The sequence below is a fragment of the Melospiza melodia genome, chromosome 14 (assembly GCF_035770615.1).
Source record: "Melospiza melodia melodia isolate bMelMel2 chromosome 14, bMelMel2.pri, whole genome shotgun sequence".
Classification (NCBI taxonomy): domain Eukaryota; kingdom Metazoa; phylum Chordata; class Aves; order Passeriformes; family Passerellidae; genus Melospiza; species Melospiza melodia.
The window spans coordinates 10499625-10514375 of NC_086207.1; the positions used below are offsets into that span (position 1 = coordinate 10499625).

Below are 14751 nucleotides of genomic sequence, written 5' to 3' on the forward strand. Positions count from 1 at the left end.
TGGTGTTTAACAATCCTAATGCTTATTCCAGCCATTAGTATACTTGTGTGGTACATTCATTGGTAAGAGAATGCATTTTATCTTGGATCTGACCAACAGCAACCTTGCAGTCAATATCCAGGGGTTTGCTGGAGCAACTGTTCTGCATGAGAGGTACTCTGCAAGGAGAGGAACAAAAGGTGCTTTTCATAGCATCACAGAATGGTTTTGGTTGAAAGGGACCTTAAAGCTTTATCTCATTCCAACCCTCTGCCATGAGCAGGAACACCTTCCAGAACCCCAGGTTGCTCCAAGCCCCACTCAACCTGGCCTTGGACACTTCAGGGATGGGGCAGCCACAGCTTCCCTGGCAGCCTGTGCCAGGGTCTCCTCACCCTTTAGTAAAGAATTTCTTCTTAATATCTCATCTAAACCTACATAGGTCAGCTTAGAACCATTCTCCCTTATCCTGACACTATATGCCCTTGTAGCCCCCTATACCTGCACGAAGTCACATTTTCATCTGTTAAAAAACCAACCAAACAACGTGTTTATTCCTTATGCATCTTGCCTCTTCCAGGCCCAGTTGTGCCCTTCTCTACAAAATCTTTTTGCATGGAAGAAATGCATCCAGGTTACTGGATAAGGCCCAGTTGTGCCCTTCTCTACAAAATCTTTTTGCATGGAAGAAATGCATCCAGGTTACTGGATAAGTGGGGTCATGGGATTCACTTTGCAGTGGCGAGTACAATTTATCTTCATCATTATGTGCCTGAAAGCAGCCTGACAGGCAGACAGGCAGTTTGAGAGACAGGTATATTCATAAAAACAAAATACCTGCAAACCCTTTGCTTGTTATCTTGATAAACTGGTATATCAGGGCCCTGGCCCTGTTCTGCATGTAATACAGTACTGAGTATTACTGCAGTAAGACTCCTGCAGGTAGCTTTATTGACAGTCACAGATAACTGTGCATTATTGACACCAATTTACACAGACAGGATAATGTTATGATTTTGCACTTCCTGGAAAATACGGAACATGAAGTGCCTGACGTCCTGCCATTGATAGCTTTGATGTCTGAAATATCTGAAAATATTGTTTCAGGATGTAGTAGAACATTGTAAATTTGAAGATGCTTGCTGACTAGTGTTGAAACACACATTAGACAGTCTCAGTCTCCATCTGTTTGTAGGCTGAAAGCTCTTTAGGGCAGGCTGTGTTTTTACCTTTAAAGTATGTATGCTATTCTGAGTAATGAAGAATGAGAAGCTGTCAGTATTGAAAAACTTGAGCACATTGATATCAGGAAATGTTTGAGTAAAATGTGATGGCTGTTGCTTAAATTCATCAGTTTTGCCAATCCAGATATACTTCATCACCAAATAGGTTGTGCAACAGCTGGATATGAGATTTTTCAAAACATTAGTGTTCAGAAAGCCATGTTTGTGCTCATACTGTTTCAAGGGCTACGTTCAAAATATGTTATGTTGGAGGAATTTCTAAATAGTCTACTTTAAAAAAGTAGTTTTAAGAAGTTAAAGAAAGTTAAGTTTAAGTTTAAAATTAATTTTAAAAACTTAAACAAGTTTTAACACCTTCCTGTTCTGGGGAGTGAGCATGAGAGTGAAATGGGAGTATTCTCAGGTACACAAGGCTCCCTCCAGTGATGGATTTTATTCTGTTCCCTGTGTGCAGTCAGGCACATGCTCAGGTGCCTGCCCTTCTGAGGTGCTCTGCAGTTGCAGAGAGGTGAGCAAATCACACAGTGGAGAAGGGACAGACGAACCAGGGAGTGTCACAGAATCACAGACTGGTTTGGGTTGGAGCCATGGCAGGGACACCTCCCTGGATCACGATTCTCCAGGCCCTGTCCAGCCTGGCTCAGAGCTGTTCCTGCAGTCCTGGGCTTGTACATTTGGGTAGCTCCAGTCTGATCCCACAGCCCGAACACCATTAGTTGTTGGTAGGGGATATGATGCCAGTTTTACTTACATTCCTTCTCAGATTATGCAACTGCTTAAGCATTTTTAATTATGAGTATCAGCAAATTAGAAGGAAAACACAATTTCTTGTAAATGAGGCATCCATAAATCAAGGATAAACAAAGCTGCCTTTGGTATATGGAAGACATTTTTTTTTCCCATGACAACATTGCAGACCATTGAGTGAGTGTGTGGAAATTAATGATGCAGATGAAATACATGAATATTAAGTGTGGGAGCATACAATAAAATAATAAATAAAAGAAATTGTAGTGCAGTTTTATAGTACTGATTTTTTTCTAGGTTTCCAGCAGTGGCAAGCTTTAAAATGACATTAAGACATATTTAAATCACACATGTGTTAACAATGCCAATTAAATTGTTCAATCATTTAAAGCTTTAATGGTTTATACCAGTGGTAGTATGTCCTTTGACAATTTTTTATTGTAAGTAGAGCTTAATTTACATTAGCTTCATGTTTTCTTACACTTTCAGTGTTAATTTAAATTTTTAATTAGATTATTTTCCCCACTCTGCTGAAAGCACTAAAGCACATGTAATGTGCTGTACCTTTGTGAGTCTTTCCCAATTTTCTTACGTATCTTGCCACATGTGACATCAGGAGGATGTAGTGTTTTTGAGAAATGCTTTTGGTTGGGGAAGCTGCTGTGATGTTGGTAAGCAGAAGTACTGTAATGGGCTTCTTGGACTGGACCTTTTCAGGAAGCAAACCTGACCCTGGGAAAGGATGTCTGTGGTGCCAGCTTGGGTAACCAAAATACTGAGTAATAACAGCTCCTGCAGACAGCTCTGTGTGTTCTTGGTGCCACAGCAAATTCTCTTTTAGTACCAAAAGATAAAATTGCCCTGTCTCTTCCAGAATTGGATGAACTTCCCAGAGCTCTCCCTTTTGAGAATCAGCATGGTTCGGGTTTGGGTGGGTCTTTAATCACCAGCTAAAGACTTCTGCAAGCCATTTGCTGTCGCAGAAATGTTGCTTCTTCTTTGAAAGAATGCTTCAGGTCAAAGTTTGCTCTTGTTTCCCCGGTGGGTTTCTCTCCTCCATTTTCAAAGCTTTGTTCAACTGAACCTTTTCCATTTACAAATATTTTGGAATGAATGTTGTTCTGAAGCCTTGATTATAATTGGCAGATTAGGGAAGTATATTGATGTCAGCAAACCTCTTAACTGGTAGAGAAGCTAAATATTTGTATTCTAGAGGAAAAATATGTAATAAGTCATTAAGAAATTTAAAACCCATGTTTCTAAAACATGTTGTGTATGTTAATTAAGAATGTTAAAAGTTGGTATTTTCAAGACATAATGGTAGTTGTGGCTGGGGGAAAAACCATATGTGGCCTCCTCCTCTGGAAGGAGCTCTGCTGTGGAATAATCAATAAACCATCCATGATGGTGTGTACCAGGAAATAATGAAACTTGACCTATTGACTTGTTAATATGAGTAGTTTATTCTTTGGGATTAGCTGGGTGGGTTTTGTCTTTGGAACCTGATCCTTTCCCAAGTGTTTGGTTGTTTTAAAGTGCCTGATGGAGCAGAAATGGCAGGGCCAAGACTGTGACCTTTGTCCCCAGCACCATTCTTGTCATCATTAGTGTTTACTGCCATTACTTAATTAGCAAATGCTGCAACATCAGCAGAGGGAGGCTGGACAGCGCCTGAATTTGAGGAATGTGCTTATGTAAAACAAAACAAAAAAGAAAACGGCTCCTCCTTGACTTCCAGGAGTTCGATAAAATCTTATTACACAACAAAAATACTTTGCTTGAACAACCTGCAACAGGAAATTGGTGCTTTTTCCTAACTGCAGGGGATGTAGCAATAGTAATCTGTTTTGTCATAAAACTGATAGTGATTATTTCTGGTTTTAAAAAGGTGCAAAACCTGAAACTTCCAGTTGCACATAATTCCTTAATAATCTTGGTGTTTTCAAAAAAAAAAAATCTGTCTTCTTTCATTTTCTGCTACAAGGAATAGAATTATAAGTTATTTTACTTTTTTTTCTTTAAATTGAAAATTATCCTGTGGCAAAGTTGGTCTTAGTTTGGTTTTTAGCTTGTAGAGAATTCTAACATGGATTTCAGTTCATCTCAGTGTTGGAGCTGACATTAAAAATGATAGTTCTGCATTTTCTGAACTGAATTAACAGTTGTAAGAGTGAGAGTATTTTAGCCATTCTTTTTATGTGTTGCAAAAACACAAGATTCTCATGCCTGAATCACAGGCTGTGTGGAAAAAGCATGAAAGAAGACCTGAAAATTTGAACTCTGAGTTTCTTACTATAGATGTGTGAAAATGGCAGTTTTCTATGTGAAACTTGTGCTCGTCTGGTCTGGGTGAGAAAGTTTTAGTTGTCATGTCGTTTATGACTCTATTGCAGTCATGTCATTTAAATATTTTTTTCTTTTCCTTCAGTAGAGCATTAGCAAAATCAAAACTTGACAGTGGAAGCTGCCGTGCTCCTGCTAATTGTAATTCTTTATCCTAATTGGATTACACTGAGAATTTCTCTGTTGCAATCATCTGAGGCTTCACTTGAGTTACTTCACAGTTTAAGGAGAATCACAGAATGAGTTGTGATGGAAAGGATGTTTAAACTCACCTGGTTTCAAGCACCTGCCATGGGCAGGGACACCTTCCACTGTCCCAGGTTGCTCCAAGCCCTATCCAACCTGAATTTGGACACTTCAGGGATGGGGCAGCCACAGCTGCTCTGGGCAGCCTGTGCCAGGGCCTCACCACCCTCACAGGGAAGAATTTCTTCCTAATACCTAATAAAAAACTCCCCTTCTTCAGCTGAATTTAGTTTTTTAGCCTCAGTTCAGTTCCTTAAATTCTTTTCCCATAGTTGCATATATCCCACAGAAGTCTTTGAGTGTTATTTATAAACACGAGTCTTTAAACATTCTGTATAAAGTGGTGGTGGTTTCAATGGATCTTTCCCATGGAGATGACCACGCATGTAACTCAAACCTTGCATGGCTGGAGTTTCAGATGTATTTTTTAAGCATAATCTCAGTAAAAACAGCTGAATCTGACCCGTTTTTTATTGTTTTGTCTCCACTCTTGCCTTAACTTCCTTGTAATTCTCACGTTAATCCCTGCTTTGCATTAACCAGTTTTTCAGTTGTCTCACCTGCCGGTGGGTGCTAAATGTGATTGATGTTGACAGTCTGGGTTTGTAACATGGCAGCTGCAGCCACTGAACTGCTAATCCAGCCACCGTGTGCTCATCAAGGAGTTTGTTTTATGTGCTGGGCTTGTGGAATCACTTTCCCTCGTGCCCAGGGAGTGAGTAGGTCAGGCACTCCCACCTCAGGCTGATGGGTGAGGAGTGAAGACAGCCTTGCTTAATGTGTGAAGCCAGATCTCTTCAATTCCAGGTATCACTACCAGGACAGATGGATTGATTTGAGAGGTTGTTGGTCTGTAACACACCCTACACATCCCCCAGCAGTGTCTGGCTCAGTCCTCTTTTGCTGGTAGCTCCAGCACCCTCAGGTTTGGCCGCATGGTGCCTTCTCCAGAGGTGATTTTTCTCTGTTGTTCAGTGTCCTGAAGGAAATCTGCTGTTAGAGTTGATGAGCTGGAGCACATCAGGTTGTTTTTAGCTGCTTTCCTCAGCTGCTGTCTGACACTGCCCATCATGCTTTATTGCATTTGTGTTCTTCCATACTTCTTAAACAGAACCAGCCCATCACCATGACCCAGTCCTTGTGGTGGTACAAGAGCAACATAAAGACAGAGGTTACAAGGCTCAGTGTGAGAAAAGAGGTTCTCTGTCCCCCCCTTTGCTGGAGGATGAATGGGTGACATAGAGTTGAGGGAGCTCTCATTAAAGATGCTCTGTGCTGAGTAGCATTTTGGAATCTTTGGAATTTATGTATATTTGTTTTTACAAGGCCCGTTTAATGTTTAATTAAAATGTACTAAGGTTTTCTTGTCAGAACTGAAATGTATTATGAGTGGTTGTGAGTATCTGCAAGTAATAATGATTTTACAAAAGAACATTCTTTATATTTGGACTTCACATAGTGGGCTGTGATGAAGGATGCTGAATAAATTAAATATTATGGTAATGATACGATCTAATTAACATTTTTCATACAATAGTTTTCATCAATTTTTCTTTGTTCTTTTTTTGTTTTTTAACAACATGGACCATTGCCAATTATTTTGTTACTGAAAAGGTAAAATAGGCTGTTCATCTCATTCCTTTTTGTTTGCTTTTTTTCCATCCCACTCTAGTTTTGGCAAGCAGTCTGGAGGAAAGCGAGGATGCGAATGTATCATATTGGAACCCTCAGAAATGATTGTGGTAAGGCAGATTTTTTTCATATGTATTTAAATCTATTGCTGGTTTCAGCAAATTCTTTCTCTTTTACAGCAGAAAGCTTATTGTAAAGTATTCTATGAAATTGCAGTAAAATTGCCTTGATTTCAATTATACCTATGGCTGCTCTCATAACAGCAGTAGCTATGTAAATTTAATCTAGATGGGTAAATGATGATGATGATTAGGTCATTCTTTCTAAAATTATGCTTACTTGAGTTTCAAAAGCCTAACAGTCACGGCTGAGCTGAGCATTCCTGAGTCAGGCTGTAGCAGTCTTCTATCTTGAGTATTTTATTTACACCCCCATTCCCCATTTCGTGGCTTTTATTGGGCATGTCTGGGTGGAACGGCATTCTTCCTCCAAGCCTTTGCAGTGCTACATGGTGTGAAGGCTTGTAGGTAGGAGAAGAAACATGAGAGTGCTTAGCCAAGCTTGAAGGATAGGATTTGTCACCATCCCTAATGTCCAGGATTCATTCTGCTTCTTCAGAACACTTATTGGTGCTGCCAAGTGCATCTATAGATGCATATCTGTGTGCTTAGAGAGTTTAACTTAGTCCTTCCCAGGTTGTTGTACACATGCATTTACAATATTAGGATTGCTTTTCCATAGTGAAGACCAACATTGTATCCCAGCAGTGTGCCTGGGGACACAGGCAGATCTCTTCCAACTTTCACCTTAGATGTTTTTAATGGAGCTGGAACAAAGCTGTTTGTTGTGCTCAGAAGCCACATGTCTGTTGATCAGACTCTCATCTCCAGACTGCTATTGATTTAGCTGCCCTAGATCTAGATATGGTAACATTAAAGCTAATATTTGACAGTGTCTCTTACTGAGCATATAAATACTCAGCTTCCATAAAATATTTGTTTCTCACAGTGCATTACCAGCAGGGATGTCAGCAGTGTCCTGTACCAAGTCCCCTTGCTGTCCTTTGTGCAGTTTGCTCTGTGCAATGTCAGTCTGACTCTGCTCATGGGCTCTGATAGCATCAGTAATATTCTCTGTGTTGCAGCATGTATCTTAAGCTACAGTCTGCCTTGAAGTGCAGGTTAAGAGTGCAAGAAGCCTGTCTTCATCTCTGGTGTGAAACAGTTAATTTGTTTTATTCTGAATTGTCCAGTCTCTTCTCAAAGCTGGAATTCTGGGGGGGAGATTTATGCCTGGAGGGATTTATACCACAGGACTGTTTGGGTGGCAGTGTGTGCAGCCATGGCAGGGGAATGCCCCAGGCCCACTGGTTTGCATTTCCTGTTTTGCATTTTTACTCTTTAATTGTAGCTGCCAAGGATCTGGTGGCTGAACTGGGCATGTGGTAAACTCAGTGTGCCTGGGTGCTGTGCCTGGGCTGAGCTGAGTCTTGCTCCTCAGTGCTCCTCTAGCAGAGTGAGAAACACTCACTTATCCAGCCATATCTATTATCAGGTATTAGGGAGAAATTCTTCCCTGTGAGGGTGGTGGGGTCCTGGCACAGGTTGCCCAGAGCAGCTGTGGCTGCCCCATCCCTGGAAGTGTCCGAGACAAACTTGGACAGGGCTTGGAGCCACCTAGGGGAAGGCTAGACCAGCCTGGTCTGGCTGGTGACTTGACTCACTGCAAGTACATTTGTAAGTTTACGTGAAAAATATTTCACGGGCAAAGGAAATCTTAAGAAATACCTACATCTTTGGTCACATCAGCATTGTAAAGAAATATAAATTAAAAAAAAAAAAGAAGATGGAAATAAAACAGGAGCTTCTGTGCAGTGTGTGCTTCAAGAGACTGACCCTTTTGAAATATTTATGGAAGAAAGTAGTGTTGTGTGTGTAACTTGAGTAGGCACAAGTGTGGTGGGTGTTTGCAGAGGAGCACAGCATCACAGGAGCTGGGGAAGCCAGCACTGGCCATTTCAGCAGCCTCGCACACTGCTGGGTGTTCCTGGAGACAAAGGCACAGCCCAGACAGCTGTTTGCTCTGTTTGAAATCTCCTGAATTGTCTGTAATTGTGGTTAAATGCCAGTGAGAGTATAGAGGCACTTGAAAGTATCTTACATCCCTCTCTGGAGCTTCAGTATAATTTTTCAGTAGGAAAATCAGAGAATTAAAAGTGCAGAGTAGTTTCCTCATTATATTTATGGTCATATTTTACAGGTAAATGTAGCTAAAGGTGCTGTTGGCTGTATTTTCTAGGAAGCACTTCAAATAGTGTGAGAAAAAAGCATCAGTGTGGTGGTGTGCACCTTGCTAATGATCTTCACTGACATAAGGTGTGCTTGAGTTTTAGTTCCCTGATTGACTCTATTAATTTCTCTTAATTCTTTTATTTTCTATAGTTTTTAATTTGCAACATACTAATGAGGTTTAATATATAATGAATATTTATCTTCAAGCAAAATAATTAGTTAGCTGCTTTAATGGAGTTAAAGAACTCTATCGTTTCCTGCTGGTGACTGATTTTAATTTTTTTTCCTCCTCTCCTGTCACTTTAGAATGTAAATCAGTTTTGTAGGGGGAATCCTCTGGGAATGGACCCATTTTAAAGGCCATAAAATGTGGTCAGCTTAAGTTAATGAGGATAACAGATAGTGTGCGAATGGGCATTATAACTCATATTTTTGGAGGCTGAGCAATCTGTTGAATTAATAATGGCCCCATTTATCATTTAGGAAGATGGCCCAGAATTGCAGCATATTTTGGTATATTGAAGTGTCATTACTGTTGTTCCTCGGTGCTTTCATTTTCTTCTTCAGATCTAAGTGTAAGATTTCAGAAGAGCAGTGTGATACTTGCAGGTGGAAAATGTTTCATTGCTGCTTTGGACTGCAGAGTGAAACAGGGCAATCCTGTGGTGTTGAATGGATATTGGGGAAATTTTCTTCATGGGAAGGGTCAAGGCCTGGCACATGGAGTTACCTTCCCTGGAAGGATTTCATGGATGTGCAGATGCAGCCCTTGGGGACCTGGTTTAGTGGTGGACCTGGCAGGGCTAGGGGCATGGTTGGATGTGATGATCTCTGAGTTCTTTTCCAGCCATAGAATATCAATTCTATGATAGTGTACTGAAAATGAAATAATGGGAAGCAGTCTGTGGGACAGTGTCTCCATCTGAGCTGATGGCAGCTGGTTCTCCCGGCTCTGCAGTACCCAGGGAATCTGTCCTCCTTTGCTCCCCTGCCAGGACCTGGCTCCCAGCACTCACAGAGAAGCTGAATTCCTCCACAGGGCTCTGATGAGGGTGACACCTCTCTGCCAACAGGAATTTTTAGTTTTAACCAGGTGAGAGCAGGGCTGAGTGAGGTGCCCAGGTGTGCTTGTCCTGTTGATGCACAAATATCAAAAGCAGTTCTTGTGAATCATGAGTGTTGACAGCCTGGTGGTCAGCTGGACTCAAAATACTGCTCGTGCTGGTGGTGCTAAGCTGGAAGCTCTGGGGTGTGGAGATCTTTCCTGGTTTCTGATTTCCATGTTGTTTTTGTCAACAGCAGTTCACTAACCAAAGGAAGCAGGTGGTCTCGTTTTCCGCCACTTGTTTGTTCTGACTTAGTGCTATCAAATAATTTATTAATGCTTACATCTTAGTTTTCTGTTAGAATTGTGAAAGAAAAAATAATTTCTTCTGTCACTGAATGTTTGTTTTAATTTAGCCTTAAAAATAGCTGTTCAGTTTGGAATTTCTTGATAATAAAGGTTATCTGTATTGAAAAGAGTCTTTGTCCACCCCAGCAGTTTCTCAGGTCCAGGTTAATCTGTTCTGTTGGAAAAGTTCACTGCGTATTTTGGTTTCTATGATCTTGTAAGACTGAATGCAGGAAAAAAAATGATAGTGCATTTATTGAAGGAGCTCACGTACAAAAATTTAAAATTAAATCAGCACAATTTTGATTATTTAGTTACTAACTCTGTACAAATCCAAAAATTCTTATTTCTGAAGGACTTCTGTACAGTTTGAGAGCAACATTGTTTCTAGCTGGAAATCCATATTATGCTACATGAAGAAAGGCTTGTATATCAATCATCTTAGTGCATTGTTTTATAGTACTGGATGGCCTGTTTAAAAAGGTTTTTTTGTTTTTCTGCCTGCATTTACTGTATTCTTTACACTCTTACACCACTGTGCTTACTGCAGTGCTGCAAATAGATATCTTTGGTTGTTGTCTTGTTCCTTTGCAAAGAGGTAGTAAAATTATAGTGAAAAGTGTGCTTATCCCTTTTTCAACTCAGCTTTTCTGATTTCTTTTTTTGTGTGAGCTTCACTCTTCTTTTCCAGCTTTTCTAACTGTTGCATCTTTAACCCATGTTATTCATGTATGATTTCTCTATGGAATCAAAAATAACCTACAAGACAAGCTCAGCTGCTTGCACTTTCCTTTGACCTCAGACAGATCATAGGTGTTTGAGAAAAGTGATGTGGAAGATAGATGTGATCTTGCTTTTTGGTAGTGTTGGCTTGGTCACTTTCTTGTTTCTGTTTGTTAACTCTTTCTGTGTTTCATTTCTTTGTTTCTTTTGGATTTTAATTTTAAGGTAATTTACTTGTGTATGTGAAGTGAGAGCTGTATAAGACCATACAGAGGTTTTTCTCCTGTTCCAGTAATATGTTTAGGATTTTGCAGTGAAATTTGGAGAAAAAAAATTAAAAATAAGGCATTGAAGACAGTAGAAACTTATACATAGTAAGTACATTGTAGAGAAGCTTCTTGCCTGCTGCAGCCTGTTTGCATGTCTGTCCTGCTTCCTGCTGGGAGATATTCTTCCAAAACATCAAAAGGAAATGGGAAAGGATGAGACTGCTTTTTATAGAAAACAAGTATTGTAGCTATTGAGATAAAAGGTTTCATGTTGGCTTTTACTAAACAGATAAATTTACCTAATTTTTAATGTTTAGTCAGAGATAATATTTAACATCAAGTTATGAATAAGTTCCAGCCATTTCTCCATAATCCACTGAAAGTGATTAGGAGGCAGTATGACATAGGTGAAGCAGCTCTTTATAAAAAGCTGGAATATTTGAAGTTGTTCAGCTATGGATTGTACTGGAAATATATTATGCTTTTAAAAATTTCACTACTAAAAATAGGGTATAATGCAGTATTTTTGCCAGATTATAAATGCACAAAAAATGGTAATTTCTGTGTTGAAAATAAATTATACTTTAAAAAATTACACTACTAAAAATAGGATATAATGCAATATTTTTGCCAGATTATAAATGCACAAAAATTGGTAACTTCTGTGTTGAAGGTAAGCTTGAAATGAGCGGTGCCTGTAGCTCCTTCAGGATACATGTGGGTGCAGAAGAGTTTCTGCTGATGACTGACATTGTTTAGAGGATACGTGTGCCTTTTTTACTTTTTTTTTTTTTTGTTTTTTAAATACATAGTTTCCCGGAAGGAAACTGTGGCCTCAGCTCATTGTAACAAGGCCCTTGTGCGATCTGCAGCCGTGTTTCTCTGAAACAACCACAGAAATTTGCCCCGCAAGGTTTTAACTGCCCTGAACTGATGTTTGTTCCTTCCCCATGAGCTTCATACGTCTCCACCGCATCTCGGTGCTATGGAAGAACTGGGTGTTTAACCAGGAGCCTGAACATGTGTTCCAGGTGGAGAACTCCAAGGACAATGAGGAGAGCATGCTGCAGAGGGAAGTGCCGCTGCGGCAGTCGCGCCGCAGGTACCGCAGGATCAACCAGCGCGGCGAGCGCCAGACCATCACGGACAACGTGGACTCCAGCAGCTACCTGTCGGTGAGTCTGCCCTGCCCTGCCCAGCCTGGGCTCTGTGCCGCCTGCAGGCCTGCCTGGAGCTGCCTTCTGGTGACAAAACCGGTCAAGTGAATAGTCCATGCTTGCTGTTTTTGAGAACACTGCGCTAATGTTGAGGGGCAATGAAGTGGTTTGGATTGGAACACCATAGGTGGAAGTGAAGGTAGTAATTGGAAGAGACGGGGTTTTTTTTGGTTTGAGTATCTTCAGCTGAGCACTATAAATAAATCTTAGCATGCCTCACTGGACAGAGAAACGGTCTTTCTTCATTTTTTGTTGGTTTTATCTGGTGTTTTTTTGGTAAGATGTAGAAATCAGTGGGTTTCTTATTTTTGCCTTAATATATTTGAACTGTGGCTTAGAACTGAGTTAATTGCAAATGCAAATCAATGCAGCATTAACACTCTTGTACTTGGTTGTGTTTACTTGCTTAAAAATAGAGCAGTGGTAGTTCAAACATCAAAAAGAGTAACAACTGATCTAGTCTTAAAGAGCAGCAGAGACTATAAACTCTGCACTGGGTAGAGGCACACACTCTGTGGTTTCAGGGCTGCAAAGTGTATGGGAAGGTTTTTTTCACCATTATTTTTCAAACTTCCTGCTTGGTAACACGATATATGTCATCTAGACAAATAATTTAATTGAAAATAATTGTTCTGGATAATTTGATCTGCTTTGAAAATCAAAGTTTCAAACCAGTAATAACGTTGAAGTACAAGCCTGGAATAGTATTCATGCTCAGAAGAGAAAAAAAAAACTTCTCTCCATTTTCCCCATCTTCCTTTTCATCTCCCCAAAGAGGTAGACTCTCAGTTGATACGCTTCAAAATATCTGATGTTTGCAGTCAGATATCAACTTATAACATGAACTGATGTTTTTTCTGTATGTTGGTAGCAGTTGGGTTGCAGGTGGTGATTTTAGACCTTGCACAGCATTACTGTGTCTGTGACAGGAAGAGAATATGCTGATTGAAGTTTAACATCCTCTGCTATCTCATCTCTAGAACTGTCACATTTGTTGGATTTTATCATTAGTAAGACATTAAATTAGTTATTGAAGAAACGAGATGTTGGACCCTCACACTCTGCGCGAGTGTGCATAAAGCTTTATTAGGAATTAAATTCCAATCTGTGTAGGACAGAACCTATCTCTGTCTCTTTGGTGTTTGTGACAGTGAATAAGCACACAGCTAATAATTCTCAGGTTTCATTGCTAAGAGTAGGAGAATGCCAGGAGCAGCTGATGCTGGTGCTACCTCTGCAGCTTGCCTGGAGGGATGCGTGAGAAGGGACTTGGCATCTTTGTTCTGAGAAAGACCCAAGTTTCACGGCTTCCTGAATGATTTCAGGGGCTGTCAGTTACTGCTGCAAGGAGTCAATGTGGTACACTCAACACATCATGTCCTCATTAAGATTTTTCTTCAAGTTGGTTTCTTTTCCTTTGTGTTGATTTATTTCATTGTTACCAACAGTACAGGGCACCTGTGCCTGTAGTTGCTTGTTTCAAACCTGGTGGCTTCCTCAGGTTTGTGGAGGAGGGGAAAAAATACACACACATACATATACACATACACATATATATATATGTATGTATGACGTGTTTGATGGAAAATGGTATAAACTTCTTAGATCAGAAGCACATTCCCAAATCTGCTTTTATGTCTGTTAATTAGCAATATATAAGAAGAGTCCTGTAACACTGTTTTCCTGAATGAGTGAGTGCTAAATGGCAAGGACTGAACAACCACCTCTCTGCTACCAAATCTCCAAGATTTTGCGTTTTCAGCAGCCTGAATTGAAGTACCAATCCTTGCTTTGTAGACTGTAAGCTTCTAATTGGAAAGTGTCATACTCAAGTACTTAAGGTAGCAAAAAATAATTTCTAACTCAGTAGATGACTCAGGAATCGAAACACAGTAACAAGCTGCCTGTGTGACAAGTAAGAAAATGTTTGGTGTCTGCATTTTCCCATATTTCATTATAAACTAGTAAAGCAGTAACTTTATTTTAGGTATGGTGGTTTCCATGCCTATATGAATGTGCTCACACACTGGTTCTTTCCCAGTGATCTTGAAAAAACAGATTTCATGGTGAAACCCTTTATGTAGCCCATGGGAGAAGGGTAGGACCATAGAATGGTTTGAGTTGGATGGGAGCTTAAAGTTCCAGCCCTCTTCTATAGGCAGGGGATCAGGATAAGGAGGAGGGCAAGTCAAACTTCCATTTTACAGGAACTTGCAATAAGGTTTCTGCCAGAGAGGGAAAAGTGTTTACAAACTCTCCAGCAGATTTCCTGTCTGGCATAATGCTAATGAACGAGCACAGAGTTGTATTTCACTCTCCAGACTGTTGCTGAGTGCTCTGTGACAGATGCTGAATGCAGCCTCATGGAGCTTTTGTGAGTCCTGTGTGCTTGGGGAGGGCTTGGAGCTTTCCAGCCTCCACATGGACTCCAGTCCAGCTCCTGTGGTTGATGTTGGAATATTTAGTATGACACCATTTAAGTTTTTACATGCCTAATCCCTCACGTGCAAGTAGTTTTCTGCTTTCTAAAGAAAACTCAGATCCTTTAGGTACTGAAATCCAGTAATTTTTTTTAACCCAGCTAGTAATATTTCCTTAAATTTATGGTTTCTTGGGATTACTTTTAAGGGGAATTATTTATGCAATCTCCATTAACTCCTTAGAATG

The 14751-nt window shown here is 40.2% G+C and overlaps 1 protein-coding gene across 13 annotated transcripts in view; it reads left to right on the forward strand.

Annotated features, from left to right (window-relative positions):
• Nucleotides 1-14751, forward strand: part of RAPGEF6 (Rap guanine nucleotide exchange factor 6) — a 121101-nt gene that overhangs the window by 32347 nt on the left and 74003 nt on the right. For all 13 annotated transcript variants that reach the window (XM_063168655.1, XM_063168664.1, XM_063168659.1 and 10 more), the window contains exons 5-6: nt 6232-6301; nt 11899-12042. In XM_063168655.1, coding sequence (XP_063024725.1) covers nt 6232-6301; nt 11899-12042 — 214 coding nt within the window. The remainder of the gene's footprint in view (nt 1-6231; nt 6302-11898; nt 12043-14751) is intronic.